The sequence below is a fragment of the Oncorhynchus clarkii genome, chromosome 2, assembly GCF_045791955.1.
Source record: "Oncorhynchus clarkii lewisi isolate Uvic-CL-2024 chromosome 2, UVic_Ocla_1.0, whole genome shotgun sequence".
NCBI lineage: Eukaryota > Metazoa > Chordata > Actinopteri > Salmoniformes > Salmonidae > Oncorhynchus > Oncorhynchus clarkii.
The window spans coordinates 4,702,738-4,722,737 of NC_092148.1; the positions used below are offsets into that span (position 1 = coordinate 4,702,738).

At 44.3% G+C, this 20,000-nt stretch overlaps 1 protein-coding gene across 4 annotated transcripts in view; it reads right to left on the reverse strand.

Annotated features, from left to right (window-relative positions):
* LOC139419483 (RNA-binding motif, single-stranded-interacting protein 3-like) overlaps positions 1 to 20,000 on the reverse strand; it is a 178,324-nt gene that overhangs the window by 67,979 nt on the left and 90,345 nt on the right. For all 4 annotated transcript variants that reach the window (XM_071169454.1, XM_071169438.1, XM_071169445.1 and 1 more), the window contains exon 4: positions 14,410 to 14,501. In XM_071169454.1, the coding sequence (XP_071025555.1) occupies positions 14,410 to 14,501 (92 nt within the window). The remainder of the gene's footprint in view (positions 1 to 14,409; positions 14,502 to 20,000) is intronic.

Sequence of the window (20,000 nt, forward strand, 5' to 3'; positions counted from 1 at the left end):
GGCTGAATGCTGGCTGGTATAACTCAACTGACTGGCTGAATGCTGGCTGGTATAACTCAACTGACTGGCTGCATGCTGGCTGGTATAACAACTGACTGGCTGGCTGGCTGGTATAACTCAACAGACTGGCTGAATGCTGGCTGGTATAACAACTGACTGGCTGGCTGGCTGGTATAACTCAACAGACTGGCTGAATGCTGGCTGGTATAACTCAACTGACTGGCTGAATGCTGGCTGTTATAACTCAACTGACTGGCTGAATGGTGGCTGTTATAACTCAACCGACTGGTTGGATGCTGGCTGGTATAACTCACCTGACTGGCTGAATGCCGGCTGGTATAAATCAACTGACACTCTGAATGCTGGCTGGCTGGTATAACTCAACTGACTGGCTGAATGCTGGCTGGCTGGTTTAACTCAACTGACTGGCTGAATGATGGCTGGCTGGCTGGTATAACTCAACTGACTGGCTGAATGCTGGCTGGCTAGCTGGTATAACTCAACTGACTGGCTGAATGCTGGCTGGCTAGCTGGTATAACTCAACTGACTGGCTGAATGCTGGCTGTTATAACATAACCGACTGGTTTGATGCTGGCTGGTATAACTCAATTGACTGGCTGAATGCTGGCTGGTATAACTCAACTGACTGGCTGAATGCTGGCTGGCTGGTATCACTCAACTGACTGGCTGAATGATGGCTGGCTGGCTGGTATAACTCAACTGACTGGCTGAATGATGGCTGGCTGGTATAACTCAACTGACTGGCTGAATGCTGGCTGGCTAGCTGGTATAACTCAACTGACTGGCTGAATGCTGGCTGGCTGGTATAACTCAACTGACTGGCTGAATGCTGGCTGGTATAACTCAACTGACTGGCTGAATGCTGGCTGTTATAACTCAACTGACTGGCTGAATGCTGGCTGGTATAACAACTGACTGGCTGGCTGGCTGGTATAACTCAACTGACTGGCTGAATGCTGGCTGTTATAACTCAACTGACTGGCTGAATGATGGCTGGTATAACTCAACTGACTGGCTGCATGCTGGCTGGTATAACAACTGACTGGCTGGCTGGCTGGTATAACTCAACAGACTGGCTGAATGCTGGCTGATATAACTCAACTGACTGGCTGAATGCTGGCTGGTATAACTCAACTGACTGGCTGGTGGGCTGGTATAACTCAACTGACTGGCTGAATGCTGGCTGTTATAACTCAACTGACTGTCTGAATGCTGGCTGGTATAACAACTGACTGGCTGGCGGGCTGGTATAACTCAACTGACTGGCTGGCTCGCTGGTATAACTCAACCGACTGGCTGAATGCTGACTGGCTGAATGCTGGCTGGCTGGTGTAACAACTGACTGGCTGAATGCTGGCTGGTGTAACAACTGACTGGCTGAATGCTGACTGGTTTGTTTCTGATCTTGGGGAAAAGGAGTTTCATATTTCATATTATATTACATTAAAGTTGATTTAAGACGTTCTTCATAATGTTAATGCCTTTTTCTCCTTTTTTTGCTGATCTCTTTGTACTCTAGTCAAACTGGGTTTGGCTTGGTGTACTGTGTTGAATTTTGGAAGGATGGCTTCAGGGCATGTCTTTAATTGAGAAGTTAGGGGAGAAGAGGGGAGGACAGGAGATGAGGAGAGGAGAGGAGAGGAGAGGAGAGGAGAGGAGAGGAGAGGAGAGGAGAGGAGAGGAGAGGAGAGGAGAGGAGAGGAGAGGAGGGAATAGGAGAGGAGAGGCGAAGGGATAGAAGAGGAGAGAAGAGGAGATAGAAGAGGAGAGAAGAAGAGGAGATAAGTGAGGAGAGGAGAAGAGGGGATAGGAGAGAAAAGTATAAGAGGGGAGAGGAGAGGCGGGAAGAAGGGATAGGTGAGGAGATGAGAAGAGAAGAGGGGATAGGAGAGGAGAGGAGAAGGCGGGATAGGAGAGGGGAGGAGAAGAGGGGATAGGAGAGGAGAGGAGAAGAGGGGATAGGAGAGGAGGGAAGAAGGGTTTGGCGAGGAGATGAGAAGAGAAGAGGGGATAGGAGAGGAGAGGAGAAGAGTGGATAGGAGAGGAGACGAGAGGAGAGGATTAACCTCCACATCTCTCTGTGCTGATTGAGAACTGCTCTTTGGAACGAATCGATGCTTCTCCCTACAAGTTGGTCTCAGCCTATTGTTCATGTGTGCTGGGAGAATGGAAGCTCTCTTTTCATTGTTACGTGCATCACATCCTGTTTAACAGCAGCATAACTACATGTGAACAAGCCCCTATTCACACACTTTAATAGGCATTTTCTTCCATGCCCTCATCTAAGTGCACACACAGTGGGGCAAAAAAAAGTATTTAGTCAGCCACCAATTGTGCAAGTTCTCCCACTTAACAAGATGAGAGAGGCCTGTAATTTTCATCATAGGTACACTTCAACTATGACGGACAAAATGAGAAAAGAAAATCCAGAAAATCACATTGTAGGATTTTTAATTAATTTATTTGCAAATTATGGTGGAAAATAAGTATTTGGTCAATAACAAAAGTTTATCTCAATACTTTGTTATATAACCTTTGTTGGCAATGACAGAGGTCAAACGTTTTCTGTAAGTCTTCACAAGGTTTCCACACACTGTTGCTGGTATTTTGGCCCATTCCTCCATGCAGATCTCCTCTAGAGCAGTGATGTTTTGGGGCTGTTGCTGGGCAACACGGACTTTCAACTCCCTCCAAAGATTTTCTATGGGGTTGAGATCTGGAGACTGGCTATGCCACTCCAGGACCTTGAAATACTTATTTGTCTTTCATAGTTGAATGGTACCTATGATGAAAACTACAGGCCTCTCTCATCTTTTTAAGTGGGAAAACTTGCACAATTGGTGGCTGACTAAATACTTTTTTTTGCCCCACTGTACGGTAGAAAATTACAAGATTATGTTTTAATACTGTTTATGCATCGAATAGCTTTGATTAGTACTCTGTCATCTGTGTCTGTGTGACTGAGTTGGGCCTCTGGGGCTTAACGCGGGCAATTGATATAAGATGGCCTGGTGATAAAACCCTACAGCCTGCATTCCATTGAATGATTAGTGTCTGGGAAATGCTGGCATGTCTACCAGGGCCAGGTGAACCACCCCTCCCAGTTTCTCCCCCACACGCAGCAGATTAACACTGGACTTGTGAGGAGGACCCAGAGTCCCATGTTGCATTAGTATCTGTGTGTTATGGAGTGGCAAACTGAGAAGATGACCTTGTAAAATGATGACCCTGGTTCTCAGCGATCACTTCCGGGTGATTGTGGGTTCTCAGCGATCACTTCCGGGTGATTGTGGGTTCTCAGCGATCACTTCCGGGTGATTCTGGGTTCTCAGCGATCACTTCTGGGTGATTGTGGGTTCTCAGCGATCACTTCCGGGTGATTCTGGGTTCTCAGCGATCACTTCTGGGTGATTGTGGGTTCTCAGCGATCACTTCTGAGTGATTGTGGGTTCTCAGCGATCCCTGCCGAGTGATTGTGGGTTCTCAGCGATCACTTCTGGGTGATTGTGGGTTCTCAGCGATCACTTCCAGGTGATTGAAGGTTCTCAGCGATCACTTCCGGGTGATTGTGGGCTCTCAGCGATCACTTCCGGGTGATTGTTGACCAGCTCCATGGTCTTGAAGTCATCTAAAAGTCTCTCTCCTTTTGGTTATTAATATCCCGCGACAGGCAAAGACCTTTTTGTTGTCTTAAAGGGGCAGTGTTGTATTTTGAGACAGGCTTGAATAAGATACGTAGTCAACAGGCAGAGGGGAGCATATATGTCTGATTCTCTTGTAATAATGGTATTGAATAATAATAAGGCATTTTATTTTAGTGAAGTGGTTTCTGGCATCAAACAACTCAACAACATGTCCAGTCACCGTCTAGTCTGAAGGACAAGTGGATTAACAGGTTACGGTCAAAGATCGGCATGTTTTTGTTCTTTCAAAAGTCTCATGGAATGTAAAACTACCATTGAACACCACACGTTGGCTCCTACTGTAGGCTGAATGACAGAACAGCTATTTACATGTTAAAATATTATGGGATTCATTGGCTCCTACTGTAGGCTGAATGATAGAACAGCTATTTACATGTTAACATATTATGGGATGCATTGGCTCTTACTGTAGGCTGAATGATAGAACAGCTATTTACATGTTAAAATATTATGGGATGCATTGGCTCCTACTGTAGGCTGAATGATAGAACAGCTATTTACATGTTAAAATATTATGGGATGCATTGGCTCTTACTGTAGGCTGAATGATAGAACAGCTATTTACATGTTAAAATATTATGGGATGCATTGGCTCCTACTGTAGGCTGAATGATAGAACAGCTATTTACATGTTAAAATATTATGGGATGCATTGGCTCCTACTGTAGGCTGAATGATAGAACAGCTATTTACATGTTAAAATATTATGGGATGCATTGGCTCCTACTGTAGGCTGAATGATAGAACAGCTATTTATATGTTAAAATATTATGGGATGCATTGGCTCCTACTGTAGGCCGAATGATAGAACAGCTATTTACATGTTAAAATATTATGGGATGCATTGGCTCCTACTGTAGGCTGAATGATAGAACAGCTATTTATATGTTAAAATATTATGGGATGCATTGGCTCCTACTGTAGGCTGAATGATAGAACAGCTATTTACATGTTAACATATTATGGGATGCATTGGCTCCTACCTTAGGCTGAATGATTATTTACATGTTAAAATATTATGGGATGCATTGGCTCCTACTGTAGGCTGAATGATAGAACAGCTATTTACATGTTAAAATATTATGGGATGCATTGGCTCCTACTGTAGGCTGAATGATAGAACAGCTATTTACATGTTAAAATATTATGGGATGCATTGGCTCCTACTGTAGGCTGAATGACAGAACAGCTATTTACATGTTAAAATATTATGGGATGCATTGGCTCCTACTGTAGGCTGAATGACAGAACAGCTATTTACATGTTAAAATATTATGGGATGCATTGGTTCCTACTGTAGGCTGAATGATAGAACAGCTATTTACATGTTAAAATATTATGGGATGCATTGGTTCCTACTGTAGGCTGAATGATAGAACAGCTATTTACATGTTAAAATATTATGGGATGCATTGGTTCCTACTGTAGGCTGAATGATAGAACAGCTATTTACATGTTAAAATATTATGGGATGCATTGGCTCCTACTGTAGGCTGAATGACAGAACAGCTATTTACATGTTAAAATATTATGGGATGCATTGGCTCCTACTGTAGGCTGAATGATAGAACAGCTATTTACATGTTAAAATATTATGGGATGCATTGGTTCCTACTGTAGGCTGAATGATAGAACAGCTATTTACATGTTAAAATATTATGGGATGCATTGGCTCCTACTGTAGGCTGAATGATAGAACAGCTATTTACATGTTAAAATATTATGGGATGCATTGGCTCCTACTGTAGGCCGAATGACAGAACAGCTATTTACATGTTAAAATATTATGGGATGCATTGGCTCCTACTGTAGGCTGAATGATAGAACAGCTATTTACATGTTAAAATATTATGGGATGCATTGGCCCCTACTGTAGGCTGAATGATAGAACAGCTATTTACATGTTAAAATATTATGGGATGCATTGGCTCCTACTGTAGGCTGAATGATAGAACAGCTATTTACATGTTAAAATATTATGGGATGCATTGGTTCCTACTGTAGGCTGAATGATAGAACAGCTATTTACATGTTAAAATATTATGGGATGCATTGGCTCCTACTGTAGGCTGAATGATAGAACAGCTATTTACATGTTAAAATATTATGGGATGCATTGGTTCCTACTGTAGGCTGAATGATAGAACAGCTATTTACATGTTAAAATATTATGGGATGCATTGGCTCCTACTGTAGGCTGAATGATAGAACAGCTATTTACATGTTAAAATATTATGGGATGCATTGGCTCCTACTGTAGGCTGAATGATAGAACAGCTATTTACATGTTAAAATATTGTGGGATGCATTGGCTCCTACTGTAGGCTGAATGATAGAACAGCTATTTACATGTTAAAATATTATGGGATGCATTGGCTCCTACTGTAGGCTGAATGATAGAACAGCTATTTACATGTTAAAATATTATGGGATGCATTGGCTCCTACTGTAGGCTGAATGATAGAACAGCTATTTACATGTTAAAATATTATGGGATGCATTGGCTCCTACTGTAGGCTGAATGATAGAACAGCTATTTACATGTTAAAATATTATGGGATGCATTGGCTCCTACTGTAGGCCGAATGATAGAACAGCTATTTACATGTTCAAATATTATGGGATGCATTTTCTGCAATGTTTTTCTCCACTCTGATAGGTCACTCTGATAGGTCACTCTGATAGGCCACTCTGATAGGTCACTGGCGTTCTAATGGATAGTTATTTGTGTCCTGATGTTGTCTGGTAGTTACTGGTGTCCTGATGGATAGTTACTGGTGTCCTGATGGATAGTTACCGTTGTCCTGATGTTGTCTGGTGTTTACTGGTGTCCTGATGGATAGTTACTGGTGTCCTGATGTTGTCTGGTGTTTACTGGTGTCCTGATGTTGTTTGGTGGTTACTAGTGTCCTGATGGATAGTTACTGGTGTCCTGATGTTGTCTGGTAGTTACTGGTGTCCTGATGTTGTCTGGTGGTTACTGGTGTCCTGATGGATAGTTACTGGTGTCCTGATGGATAGTTACTGGTGTCCTGATGTTGTCTGGTGTTTACTGGTGTCCTGATGTTGTTTGGTGGTTACTAGTGTCCTGATGGATAGTTACTGGTGTCCTGATGTTGTCTGGTAGTTACTGGTGTCCTGATGTTGTCTGGTGGTTACTGGTGTCCTGATGGATAGTTACTGGTGTCCTGATGGATAGTTACTGGTGTCCTGATGTTGTCTGGTGTTTACTGGTGTCCTGATGTTGTTTGGTGGTTACTAGTGTCCTGATGGATAGTTACTGGTGTCCTGATGTTGTCTGGTAGTTACTGGTGTCCTGATGTTGTCTGGTGGTTACTGGTGTCCTGATGGATAGTTACTGGTGTCCTGATGGATAGTTACTGGTGTCCTGATGTTGTCTGGTGTTTACTGGTGTCCTGATGTTGTCTGGTGTCCTGATGGATAGTTACTGGTGTCCTGATGTTGTTTGGTGGTTACTGGTGTCCTGATGTTGTTTGGTGGGTACTGGTGTCCTGATGGATAGTTACTGGTGTCCTGATGTTGTCTGGTGTTTACTGGTGTCCTGATGTTGTCTGGTGTTTACTGGTGCTCTAATGGATAGTTACTGGTGTCCTGACAGTGAGTTGTTGGGTTGAAACCACAGGTCCTGATCCAGGATCAGCTAGAGGAAGTTAGGATGAACCACAACCCCCGGACTGGCTGTGAGACAGGCTGGAGTGTATCCCAAACCTCCCTTCCTTCCATCCTTCCCTTTCATGTTCCTGCCTAGAACACTCTGTTCCCTTAAACAGCAGCAGCAGCTGTTACTACACTACTGACTTTGTCCCTTGTTGCTGTTGTGAGCGTGACCTTGTAGAGACATGACACTGTCTGTCTGTCTGTGTCTGTCTGTGTCTGTCTCTGTCTCTGTCTGTGACTCTGTCTGTCTGTCTGTCTGTCTGTCTGTCTGTCTGTCTGTCTGTCTGTCTGTCTGTCTGTCTGTCTGTCTGTCTCTCCCCCAGGCAACCCCTACTCAGCCCCCCTTTGTTGTCTGAGGCTGTCCTTGGTGGATGAGTATCTGGTACTCAGGCTGTTTTCTGAGGGCTCTTAGTCCTCTCTCTGTCTGCTCTTCTCCAGGCCCAGTCCATCCCAACCCATTCACAGGTCCCTGGGTTCCCTCACTGGGATGATTGAGTGAGGCTGGTTTGACAGGCTGTGTCTGAGTGGTCCCCACTAAAAGCCCTCTCCTCTCCCACGCAGCTGCTAATGCAGGCCCACTGAGATCTGGAGGCTTGGAGTTACTCTCATTCAGACTACTTTACCCATAATTCCATTGGGGACTGTCCTCGCCTCTGAAGCACACAAACCCCATCTTCTCCCATTATCTAAATTTCACCTGTCCATTTACCTCTGGCCATCAGACATGAAGATAGAACACATGTCCTGGACGGGGCCAGCTACAGTGGAGAGTTAAGGGTTAAACTGGTACAACTATACATGTAAACGACCAGCTACGGGTTAAACTGGTACAACTCCACATGTAAACGACCAGCTACAGTGGAGAGATAAGGGTTAAACTGGTACAACTACACATGTAAACAACCAGCTACAGTGGAGAGTTAAGGGTTAAACTGGTACAACTATACATGTAAACGGCCAGCTACAATGGAGAGTTAAGGGTTAAACTGGTACACTACACTTGTAAACAACCAGCTATAGTGGAGAGTTAAGGGTTAAACTGGTACAACTACACTTGTAAACAACCAGCTATAGTGGAGAGTTAAGGGTTAAACTGGTACAACTACACATGTAAACGTCCAGAAAGGAAAGACATCTGTGGGCTGTATTCCCTGATGTTGGGTTGTGAACAGATAAAGTACAGGGGATTGTTGAACAATACAACAGGAGAACAGGGGATTGTTGAACAATACAACAGGAGAACAGGGGATTGTTGTACAATACAACAGGAGAACAGGGGATTGTTGAACAATACAACAGGAGAACAGGGGATTGTTGTACAATACAACAGGAGAACAGGGGATTGTTGTACAATACAACAGGAGAACAGGGGATTGTTGAACAATACAACAGGAGAACAGGGGATTGTTGTACAATACAACAGGAGAACAGGGGATTGTTGAACAATACAACAGGAGAACAGGGGATTGTTGTACAATACAACAGGAGAACAGGGGATTGTTGTACAATACAACACGAGAACAGGGGATTGTTGTACAATACAACAGGAGAACAGGGGATTGTTGAACAATACAACAGGAGAACAGGGGATTGTTGTACAATACAACAGGAGAACAGGGGATTGTTGAACAATACAACAGGAGAACAGGGGATTGTTGTACAATACAACAGGAGAACAGGGGATTGTTGAACAATACAACAGGAGAACAGGGGATTGTTGTACAATACAACAGGAGAACAGGGGATTGTTGAACAATACAACAGGAGAACAGGGGATTGTTGAACAATACAACGGAAGAACAGGGGATTGCTGAACAATACAACGGGAGAACAGGGGATTGCTGAACAATACAACGAGAGACCAGGGGATTGTTGAACAATACAACGGGAGAAGAAGTGATTATGTTTTCCAAAGCTGGGGACATTTCATGTTTGAAATAAGAGTGAGAGACAGAGACAGAGAGAGACAGAGAGAGAGAGAGACAGAGAGAGAGACAGAGAGAGAGAGACAGAGAGAGAGAGAGACAGAGAGAGAGACAGAGAGAGAGAGACAGAGAGAGACAGAGAGAGAGAGACAGAGAGAGAGAGAGACAGAGAGAGAGACAGAGAGAGAGAGACAGAGAGAGAGAGAGAGAGAGAGAGAGAGAGAGAGACAGAGAGAGAGAGACAGAGAGAGAGAGAGAGAGAGAGTCCTGTACTCTTTTTTTCCCCCATAACATGACAGCCATCACTAACTCCTGCCATCACTAACTCCAGCCATCACTAACTTCAGCCATCACTAACTTCAGCCAACACTAACTCCAGCCATCACTAACTCCAGCCATCACTAACTCCAGCCATCACTAAACAGCCATCACTAAACAGCCATCACCAACTTCAGCCATCACTAACTCCAACCATCCATTTCAGCCATCACTAACTTCAGCCATCACTAAACAGCCATCACTAAACAGCCATCACCAACTTCAGCCATCACTAACTCCAACCATCCATTTCAGCCATAACTAACTTCAGCCATCACTAACTCCAGCCATCACTAAACAGCCATCACTAAACAGTCATCCCTAAACAGCCATAACTAAACAGCCATCACTAAACAGCCATCACTAAACAGTCATCCCTAAACAGCCATAACTAAACAGCCATCACTAAACAGCCATCACTAAACAGCCATCACTAAACAGCCATCACTAAACAGTCATAACTAAACAGCCATCACTAAACAGTCATCACTAAACAGTCATCACTAAACAGTCATCACCCAGTCAGTCCACCACACTATAAAAGACGAGGCATCTGTTTTCAATCAATCAGCCAGAGACCACACCACACTGAAAGCTGGCAACACAACACAGAGCAGTCCCGGTGGAATGTCGTTCATGATGTTGTCAACAGCAATAGAAGGAAAGAGACAAAGACTGAAGGATGTGAGGGAGAGATAATGCTGATAATATCCCCACGGGGAGGTACTACTGATGGAAACCTAGAGAGAAACAGGTACAAGGGGTCACATGCAGACAGTGACAGGAGACCCTGGTCAAGGTCAGGTCAGTAATTAGTGTGCTGGAGCCTGTACCCCCACCTCCTCTCCTCCTCTCGCTCCCCTCTCCTCCTCTCCATTCTCTCCCCTCTCCTCCCCTCTCTCTCTCTCCTCCTCCCCTCCTCTCCCCTCTCTCCCCCCAACTCCACCTCTCTCACTCCCCTCTCCTCCTCTCCCCCCCTCTACTCTCTCCCCCCAACTCCACCTCTCTCACTCCCCTCTCCTCCTCTCCCCCCCCCCTCCTCCTCTCCCCCCTCACCTGCTCCTCTCTCTCTCCCCTCTCCTCGTCCACTTCCCCTCTCTCCCCTCTCCTCTCCTTTCTCCTCTCCTGTCTCTCCTCTCCCCTCTCTCTGTCCTCAGCAGTGTTGCTAATAACTCTGTGGGAGCAACACATGCTGTGGAGACTGTCATAGTGGCTGACACAGAGGTCACAGACACTAATAACCATCCACTCCATCCCTTAAAATCAACATAAGATATAGTCGGCCTAGTTGAATCACTGTGCACACTGATAGCAAAGAGATAAGGGTGGATGAGAGAGAGAGAGAGAGAGAGAGAGAGAGAGAGAGAGAGAGAGAGAATGCAGGACATGTTTAATGAGTAACACTAGTGTATAGGGATCTAATCTAAGAGGAGCCTTCCAGCTGCACCCCTAATCACCATTACAGTCTATAGTCTCATAAACTGGGAGGAAGAGAGAGGAGAGGAGTGGGGAGGGGAGGAGAGGAGAGGAGAGGGGAGGGCATTAGGGGAGAGGAGATGAGAGGAGATGAGATGAGAGGAGATGAGAGGAGATGAGAGGAGATGAGAGGAGATGAGAGGAGAGGAGAGGAGAGGAGAGGAGAGGAGAGGAGAGGAGAGGAGAGGCATCACCACTACAGTATAATAACCTGAGCCAGCACATGGCAGGACAGAGGAGAAGGTTTACACAGACACATTATACCACTGAACTAACAGAGTGGCTGAATAGTTTCTCTTCAATTCAACTATTTATGGCATAAATATAATACAAGTGAGAGGATCATTAAAATGATTACTCTAGTCAAACTGTTTGTTTATCCAACGAGCTAATCTTTTCAACAAACAGCTTTTCAGTAACACTCTAACCAAGACATTGACAATCACCTCCAAAGCGCAAACCAACACGTCCAACCATCTTACCAAGGTTCTGTGAGAAAGGAAAGGATTGAGACGTCTGAGATAATAGATAACATTCAAGATGTAACAGGAAGTCACCTTTCACTGAAAGCTGGAGAGAGAGGAGGAGAGAGAGAGGAGTGAGGAGAAGAGAGTGAGAGAGGAGAGAGGAGGAGACATGAGGAGAGATGAGAGGAGGAGAGAGAGAGAGGAGGAGAGAGGAGAGGAGGAAAGAGGAGAGAGGAGAGAGGAGGAGAGAGGAGAAGAGGAGGAAAGAGGAGGAGAGAGGGAGAAGAGAGGAGAGAGGAGGAGAGAGGAGGAGAGATGAGGAGAGAGGAGAAGAGATGAGGAGAGAGGAGGAGAGATGAGGAGAGAGGAGGAGAAGCTGTTTACCTTGTTGCTGTTGTGAGCGTGAAATTGTAGAGACATGACACTGCCTGCCTGCCTGCCTGCCTGCCTGCCTGCCTGCCTGCCTGCCTGCCTGCCTGCCTGCCTGCATATATATACAAAGCTATTGGTTTTGTAAGGAAACCAGGCTATTCAGTCTCTCTCTCTCTCTCTCTCTCTCTAATACAAAGCTATTTGTTTTGTAAGGAAACCAGGCTATTCAGTCTCTCTCTCTCTCTCTCTCTCTCTCTCTCTAATACAAAGCTATTGGTTCTGTAAGGAAACCAGGCTATTCAGTCTCTCTCTCTCTAATACAAAGCTATTGGTTCTGTAAGGAAACCAGGCTATTCAGTCTCTCTCTCTCTCTAATACAAAGCTATTGGTTCTGTAAGGAAACCAGGCCATTCAGTCTCTCTCTCTCTCTCTCTCTCTCTCTCTCTCTCTCTCTCTCTCTCTAATACAAAGCTATTGGTTCTGTAAGGAAACCAGGCTATTCAGTCTCTCTCTCTCTCTAATACAAAGCTATTGGTTCTGTAAGGAAACCAGGCTATTCAGTCTCTCTCTCTCTCTAATACAAAGCTATTGGTTCTGTAAGGAAACCAGGCCATTCAGTCTCTCTCTCTCTCTCTCTCTCTCTCTCTCTCTCTCTCTCTCTCTCTCTCTCTCTCTCTCTCTCTCTCTAATACAAAGCTATTGGTTCTGTAAGGAAACCAGGCTATTCAGTCTCTCTCTCTCTCTAATACAAAGCTATTGGTTCTGTAAGGAAACCAGGCTATTCAGTCTCTCTCTCTCTCTAATACAAAGCTATTGGTTGTGTAAGGAACCCAGGCTATTCAGTCTCTCTCCACCAATCCAGAGCTGACTGTATCCTACAGTGTACTGGTCAATAGGTTCTACTGAATATGAAGATACAGTGCATTCTGTAAGTATTCAGACCCCTTGACTTTTTCCACATTTTGTTACATTACAGCCTTATTCTAAAATGGATTGAATTAATGTTTGTCCTCGTCAATATACACACAATACAATACCCCATAATGACAAAGCGAATTTTAGCATATGTAAAAAAAACTAAAAAAATGAAATACCTTCTTTGAAACCTGATCTAACATCTCTGGAGAGACCTGAAAATAGCTGTGCAGCGACGCTGCCCATCCAACCTGACAGAGCTTGAGAGGATCTGCAGAGAAGAATGGGAGAAACTCCCCAAATACAGGTGTGCCAAGCTTGTAGCGTCATACCCAAGAAGACTTGAGTCTGTAATCGCTGCCAAAGGTGCTTCAACAAAGTACTGAGTAAAGGGTCTGAATACTTATGGAAAGGTGATATTAACTTTTGCATTTTTTTTACACATTTGCAAACATTTCTAAAAACCTGTTTGCTTTGTCATTATGGGGTATTGTGATGTCATTATGGGGTATTGTGATGTCATTATGGGGTGTTGTGATGTCATTAGGGGGGGTATTGTGTGTAGCTTGATGAGGGGGGGATGATTTAATACATGTTAGAATAAGGATGTAACGTAACAAAATGTGGAAAAAGAGGCCTGAATCTCTCACTATCACCATGACCCTCATCCTAGCGAGTACCTATACTTCATCCTCATCACAGTGAGTACCTGTACCTCATCCTCATCACAGTGAGTACCTGTACCCCATCATCACCCTCATCACAGTGAGTACCTGTACCCTCATCCTCATCACAGTGAGTACCTGTACCCCATCATCGCCCTCATCACAGTGAGTATCTGTACCTCACCCTCATCCTCATCAGAGTGAGTACCTGTACCTCATCCTCATCACAGTGAGTACCTGTACCTCATCCTCATCACAGTGAGTACCTGTACCTCATCCTCATCACAGTGAGTACCTGTACCTCACCCTCATCCTCATCACAGTGAGTACCTATACCTCATCACAGTGAGTACCTGTACCTCACCCTCATCACAGTGAGTACCTGTACCTCATCCTCATCCTCATCACAGTGAGTACCTGTACCTCATCACAGTGAGTACCTGTACCTCACCCTCATCCTCATCACAGTGAGTACCTGTACCTCATCCTCATCACAGTGAGTACCTGTACCTCACCCTCATCCTCATCACAGTGAGTACCTGTACCTCATCACAGTGAGTACCTGTACCTCATCACAGTGAGTACCTGTACCCCATCACAGTGAGTACCTGTACCCCATCACAGTGAGTACCTGTACCTCATCACAGTGAGTACCTGTACCTCATCACAGTGAGTACCTGTACCTCATCACAGTGAGTACCTGTACCTCATCACAGTGAGTACCTGTACCTCATCACAGTAAGTACCTGTAACTCATCACAGTGAGTACCTGTACCTCATCACAGTGAGTACCTGTACCTCATCACAGTGAGTACCTGTACCTCATCACAGTGAGTACCTGTACCTCATCACAGTGAGTACCTGTACCTTGGCCATCTGTGCCTGGACTCCGCTGGCCTTTAGAGAGGCTACAGCTTTCTGGGCTGCTGTCTGGGTGTCGAAGTCCACAAAGCCATATCCTGCAGAGGGAGAGACACAGAGGTTCACATGAACAAGCCATATCCTGCAGAGGGAGAGACACAGAGGTTCACATGAACAAGCCATATCCTGCAGAGAGAGAGAGACACAGAGGTTCACATGAACAAGCCATATCCTGCAGAGAGAGAGAGACAGAGAGGTTCACATGAACAAGCCATATCCTGCAGAGGGAGAGACACAGAGGTTCACATGAACAAGCCATATCCTGCAGAGGGAGAGACACAGAGGTTCACATGAACAAGCCATATCCTGCAGAGAGAGAGAGACACAGAGGTTCACATGAACAAAGCCATATCCTGCAGAGGGAGAGACACAGAGGTTCACATGAACAAGCCATATCCTGCAGAGGGAGAGACACAGAGGTTCACATGAACAAGCCATATCCTGCAGAGGGCCTTTAGAGAGGCACAGAGGTTCACATGAACAAGCCATATCCTGCAGAGGGAGAGACACAGAGGTTCACATGAACAAGCCATATCCTGCAGAGGGAGAGACACAGAGGTTCACATGAACAAAGCCATATCCTGCAGAGGGAGAGACACAGAGGTTCACATGAACAAGCCATATCCTGCAGAGGGAGAGACACAGAGGTTCACATGAACAAGCCATATCCTGCAGAGGGAGAGACACAGAGGTTCACATGAACAAGCCATATCCTGCAGAGAGAGAGAGACACAGAGGTTCACATGAACAAGCCATATCCTGCAGAGGGAGAGACACAGAGGTTCACATGAACAAGCCATATCCTGCAGAGGGAGAGACACAGAGGTTCACATGAACAAGCCATATCCTGCAGAGGGAGAGACACAGAGGTTCACATGAACAAAGCCATATCCTGCAGAGGGAGAGACACAGAGGTTCACATGAACAAGCCATATCCTGCAGAGGGAGAGACACAGAGGTTCACATGAACAAGCCATATCCTGCAGAGGGAGAGACACAGAGGTTCACATGAACAAGCCATATCCTGCAGAGGGAGAGACACAGAGGTTCACATGAACAAGTCATATCCTGCAGAGGGAGAGACACAGGGGTTCACATGAACAAGTCATATCCTGCAGAGGGAGAGACACAGAGGTTCACATGAACAAGCCATATCCTGCAGAGGGAGAGACACAGAGGTTCACATGAACAAGCCATATCCTGCAGAGGGAGAGACACAGAGGTTCACATGAACAAGCCATATCCTGCAGAGGGAGAGACACAGAGGTTCACATGAACAAGCCATATCCTGCAGAGGGAGAGACACAGAGGTTCACATGAACAAGCCATATCCTGCAGAGGGAGAGACACAGAGGTTCACATGAACAAGTCATATCCTGCAGAGGGAGAGACACAGAGGTTCACATGAACAAGCCATATCCTGCAGAGGGAGAGACACAGAGGTTCACATGAACAAGCCATATCCTGCAGAGGGAGAGACACAGAGGTTCACATGAACAAGCCATATCCTGCAGAGGGAGAGACACAGAGGTTCACATGAACAAGCCATATCCTGCAGAGGGAGAGACACAGAGGTTCACATGAACAAGCCATATCCTGCAGAGGGAGAGACACAGAGGTTCACATGAACAAGCCATATCCTGCAGAGGGAGAGACACAGAGGTTCACATGAACAAGCCATATCCTGCAGAGGGAGAGACACAGAGGTTCACATGAACAAGCCATATCCTGCAGAGGGAGAGAAACAGAGGTTCACATGAACAAGCCATATCCTGCAGAGGGAGAGACACAGAGGTTCACATGAACAAGCCATATCCTGCAGAGGGAGAGACACAGAGGTTCACATGAACAAGCCATATCCTGCAGAGGGAGAGACACAGAGGTTCACATGAACAAGCCATATCCTGCAGAGGGAGAGACACAGAGGTTCACATGAACAAGCCATATCCTGCAGAGGGAGAGACACAGAGGTTCACATGAACAAGCCATATCCTGCAGAGGGAGAGACACAGAGGTTCACATGAACAAGCCATATCCTGCAGAGGGAGAGACACAGAGGTTCACATGAACAAGCCATATCCTGCAGAGGGAGAGACACAGAGGTTCACATGAACAAGCCATATCCTGCAGAGGGAGAGACACAGAGGTTCACATGAACAAGCCATATCCTGCAGAGGGAGAGACACAGAGGTTCACATGAACAAGCCATATCCTGCAGAGGGAGAGACACAGAGGTTCACATGAATAAGCCATATCCTGCAGAGGGAGAGACACAGAGGTTCACATGAACAAGCCATATCCTGCAGAGGGAGAGACACAGAGGTTCACATGAACAAGCCATATCCTGCAGAGGGAGAGACACAGAGGTTCACATGAACAAGCCATATCCTGCAGAGGGAGAGACACCGAGGTTCACATGAGCAAGCCATATCCTGCAGAGGGAGAGACACCGAGGTTCACATGAACAAGCCATATCCTGCAGAGGGAGAGACACAGAGGTTCACATGAACAACAGTCTAAGTGGATTATCGCACCATGTAAAGTGTCTAGACTCAAAACGCCCAGTAATGTCGCCTTTCTCCCAAGAGTCTGTCCAGCTAAATCCTGTTAAATCCAGGGGAGGAACAGAAAACGACTATTTTGTGTGTTGTTTATGGCTGTCAACGATTTCCTCTGGAACAGGGTGATTCCTGCTCTGTGGTTTTCCTCTTGATCCGTCTAGGAGTTGAACTGTTCAACAGTACATACTAGACTATATGTGTTCTAGAACAGACTGGGTACATACTAGACTATATGTGTTCTAGAACATACTGGGTACATACTAGACTATATGTGTTCTAGAACATACTGGGTACATACTAGACTATATGTGTTCTAGAACATACTGGGTACATACTAGACTATATGTGTTCTAGAACATACTGGGTACATACTAGACTATATGTGTTCTAGAACATACTGGGTACATACTAGACTATATGTGTTCTAGAACATACTGGGTACATACTAGACTATATGTGTTCTAGAACATACTGGGTACATACTAGACTATATGTGTTCTAGAACATACTGGGTACATACTAGACTATATGTGTTCTAGATTATACTGGGTACATACTAGACTATATGTGTTCTAGAACATACTGGGTACATACTAGACTATATGTATTCTAGAACATACTGGGTACATACTAGACTATATGTGTTCTAGATTATACTGGGTACATACTAGACTATATGTGTTCTAGAACATACTGGGTACATACTAGACTATATGTGTTCTAGAACATACTGGGTACATACTAGACTATATGTGTTCTAGATTATACTGGGTACATACTAGACTATATGTGTTCTAGAACATACTGGGTACATACTAGACTATATGTATTCTAGAACATACTGGGTACATACTAGACTATATGTGTTCTAGAACATACTGGGTACATACTAGACTATATGTGTTCTAGAACATACTGGGTACATACTAGACTATATGTGTTCTAGAACATACTGGGTACATACTAGACTATATGTGTTCTAGATTATACTGGGTACATACTAGACTATATGTGTACATACTAGACTATATGTGTTCTAGATTATACTGGGTACATACTAGATTATATGTGTTCTAGATTATACTGGGTACATACTAGACTATATGTGTACATCCTAGACTATATGTGTACATACTAGACTATATGTGTTCTAGAAGGTACTGGGTACATACTAGACTATATGTGTTCTAGAAGGTACTGGGTACATACTAGACTACATGTGTTCTAGAACATACTGGGTACATACTAGACTATATGTGTTCTAGAACATACTGGGTACATACTAGACTATATGTGTTCTAGAACATACTGGGTACATACTAGACGGTATGTGTTCTAGAACGTACTGGGTACATACTAGACTATATGTGTACATACTAGACTATATGTGTTCTAGAACATACTGGGTACATACTAGACTGTATGTGTTCTAGAACATACTGGGTACATACTATACTATATGTATTCTAGAACATACTGGGTACATACTAGACTATATGTGTTCTAGAACATACTGGGTACATACTAGACTATATGTGTTCTAGAACATACTGGGTACATACTAGACTATATGTGTTCTAGAACATACTGGGTACATACTAGACGGTATGTGTTCTAGAACATACTGGGTACATACTAGACTATATGTGTTCTAGAACGTACTGGGTACATACTAGACTATATGTGTTCTAGAACGTACTGGGTACATGCTAGACGGTATGTGTTCTAGAACATACTGGGTACATACTAGACTATATCTGTTCTAGAACATACTGGGTACATACTAGACTATATGTGTTCTAGAACATACTGGGTACATTCTAGACAGTATGTGTTCTAGATTATACTGGGTACATACTAGACTATATGTGTTCTAGAACATGCTGGGTACATATTAAACTAGATGTTTACACACTAGACTGTATGTGTTCTAGAACATACTGGGTACATACTAGACTATATGTGTTCTAGAACATGCTGGGTACATACTAGACTGTATGTGTTCTAGAACATACTGGGTACATACTAGACTGTATGTGTTTTAGAACATACTGGGTACATACTAGACTGTATGTGTTCTAGAACATACTGGGTACATACTAGACTGTATGTGTTCCAGAACATACTGGGTACATACTAGACTATATGTGTTCTAGAACATGCTGGGTACATACTAGACTGTATGTGTTCTAGAACATACTGGGTACATACTAGACTGTATGTGTTCTAGAACATACTGGGTACATACTAGACTGTATGTGTTCCAGAACATACTGGGTACATACTAGACTGTATGTGTTCCAGAACATACTGGGTACATACTAGACTGTATGTGTTCCAGAACATACTGGGTACATACTAGACTGTGTTTCTAGCAGGCAGTCATCATGTCTACAATACAGTACATACTAGACTCTAGAGTGTGTTTATAGCAGGCAGTCATCATGTCTACAATACAGTACATACTAGACTCTAGTGTGTGTCTAGCAGGCAGTCACCATGTCTACAATACAGTACATACTAGACTCTAGAGTGTGTTTCTAGCAGGCAGTCATCATGTCTACAATACAGTACATACTAGACTCTAGAGTGTGTTTCTAGCAGGCAGTCATCGTGTCTACAATACAGTACATACTAGACTCTAGAGTGTGTTTCTAGCAGGTAGTCATCATGTCTACAATACAGTACATACTAGACTCTAGTGTGTGTTTCTAGCAGGCAGTCATCGTGTCTACAATACAGTACATATTAGACATACTAGACTCTAGAGTGTGTTTCTAGCAAGCAGTCATCATGTCTACAATACAGTACATACTAGACTCTAGAGTGTGTGTCTAGCAGGCAGTCATCGTGTCTACAATACAGTACATACTAGACTCTAGAGTGTGTTTCTAGCAGGCAGTCATCGTGTCTACAATACAGTACATATTAGACATACTAGACTCTAGAGTGTGTTACTAGCAGGCAGTCATTGTG